This window comes from Echinops telfairi, unplaced genomic scaffold (assembly GCF_000313985.2).
Source record: "Echinops telfairi isolate 266 unplaced genomic scaffold, ASM31398v2 ScPeMD7_18;HRSCAF=68, whole genome shotgun sequence".
Lineage (NCBI taxonomy): Eukaryota > Metazoa > Chordata > Mammalia > Afrosoricida > Tenrecidae > Echinops > Echinops telfairi.
Genome location: NW_022103915.1, coordinates 574,894 through 576,679, shown reverse-complemented (window position 1 = coordinate 576,679; position 1,786 = coordinate 574,894). Strand labels below are relative to the sequence as shown.

Sequence of the window (1,786 nt, the reverse complement as noted above, 5' to 3'; positions counted from 1 at the left end):
GGCACAGGAGGGGAAAAAGTGAGGCCTGCCCTGCCCCCCTCTCACGGGACCCTCTCTCAAGGACCCTCCCCACCTGTGCAACCCTCTTTCCCATAGGACCCTCTCCCACCTCGCTACCCACCCTCCCACCCTTTTCCCTACACTCTTCCCCACCAACCCTGTACCAGGGGACCCTCTCCTGCCACCCAGGCCTGCCCTGGACCTCTCCCCTCATGCCCTCCCCCAGGCCCCTTGAAGCCCAGCTGAGAGAGAGGAGGCCCTGACCGTGCCACAGCTGCCGCCACAGCCCTAACCTGCACACGAGCCCGCCTCCTCTGGGTGGGCCTCCTGGGCGGGAGGGGCAGACTGGACAGAATGGGAGAACACTGGGGCGGGTGCCCATGCGGGTGGCCAGGAGGGCGATGCTGAAGGTGACCACAAGCCTTCAGTGTATGCACATTCACACACATGGGCACACAAGCACGCACTCAGTCTGCACAGACATGCGTGCACATGCACACGTGTGCACACACGGCCCATCTTAGTCTACCCACACATGTCCCCCTGCCCTCACAGAGCACATGCATGTGCGCACACACACACACACACACACACACACACACGCAGGCACATGCTCACGCGTGCACACACAGACACAGGCACACACGCACCCACACAGCCACAAGCAGGCAGCCAGAGGAGCACCCTGGCTCTGCCAGGGTGAGACCTTGAGGACAGGCCCAGCGATGGCAGGGCAGCCCTAAGCAGCAGGCTGGTGGCACGCGGGGTGGGGGGGTGGGGAGGCAAGGACAGAGTCACCCTGCGGCAGCCTGTCAGGGGCTGATATTCGCTCAGTCGAATGGACTGTGTCCCGGTCTCCCACTGGGTGGGGGTAGGGGAGTGAGGCCCTCCCTTATCTGGGGGTGTGGGGCGGGGCACCCTGGGTTTCAGCATTGGCACCACCAAGAAGGGGATCGGACCGACCTACTCCTCCAAGGCCGCCAGAACCGGCCTGCGCATCTGCGACCTGCTCTCGGATTTCGACGAGTTCTCCGCCAGGTGCCTGGGACGTGGGGGCCTGGGCGGGAGGGGATGTGGGTGGGAGGGGACGCTGGAGCCCAGGGATGTGAGGTGGACAGTGAGGGAACGCTTGGGGCCTGGGGACATGGAGGTGGGCAGTGAGGGGACACTTTGGGCATGGGGACGTGGAGGTGGGCAGTGAGGGAATGCTTGGGGCCTGGGGACATGGAGGTGGCCAGTGAGGAGATGCTTGGGACCTGGGGACGTAGAAATGGGCAGTGAGGGGATGCTTGGGGCCCAGGGACGTAAGGTGGGAAGTGAGGCATGAGGGGATGCTCGGGACCTGGGGACATGGAGGCGGGCAGTGAGGGACACTCAGGGCCCGGAGACAGGTCACACACAATGGCTGCCTGTCCACAGGTTCAAGCATCTGGCGCACCAGCATCAGTCCATGTTCCCTACGCTGGACATCGACACTGAGGGCCAGCTCAGGAGGCTCAGGGTACGGTGGCCATGATGTCCCTGAGCACTTGTCTGATCTGCACCTCTGGAGTGCGCCCATAGGAAAGGCACCGTTGTAATGGGGGGCATTGGCCTTCTGGGGAGCCCCTGGGTTAGCGTGCTCACTGAACTCACGAATGGCTCAGAAGAAAGGTCCAGCCACCTACTTCTGAAACACCTGCCAGAGATCCCTCAGAAACACCCAGAGATCCCTCAGTAACACCTAGAGATCCCTCAGTAACACCTAGAGATCCCTCAGTAATACCCAGAGATCCCTCAGTAACAC

At 62.8% G+C, this 1,786-nt stretch overlaps 1 protein-coding gene across 1 annotated transcript in view; it reads left to right on the top strand.

Annotated features, from left to right (window-relative positions):
- The window catches only part of ADSS1 (adenylosuccinate synthase 1), an 18,302-nt gene that overhangs the window by 9,253 nt on the left and 7,263 nt on the right, over positions 1–1,786 (top strand). Inside the window, exons 6-8 of the mRNA XM_045288030.1 lie at positions 8–18; positions 931–1,038; positions 1,420–1,501. Coding sequence (XP_045143965.1) covers positions 8–18; positions 931–1,038; positions 1,420–1,501 — 201 coding nt within the window. The remainder of the gene's footprint in view (positions 1–7; positions 19–930; positions 1,039–1,419; positions 1,502–1,786) is intronic.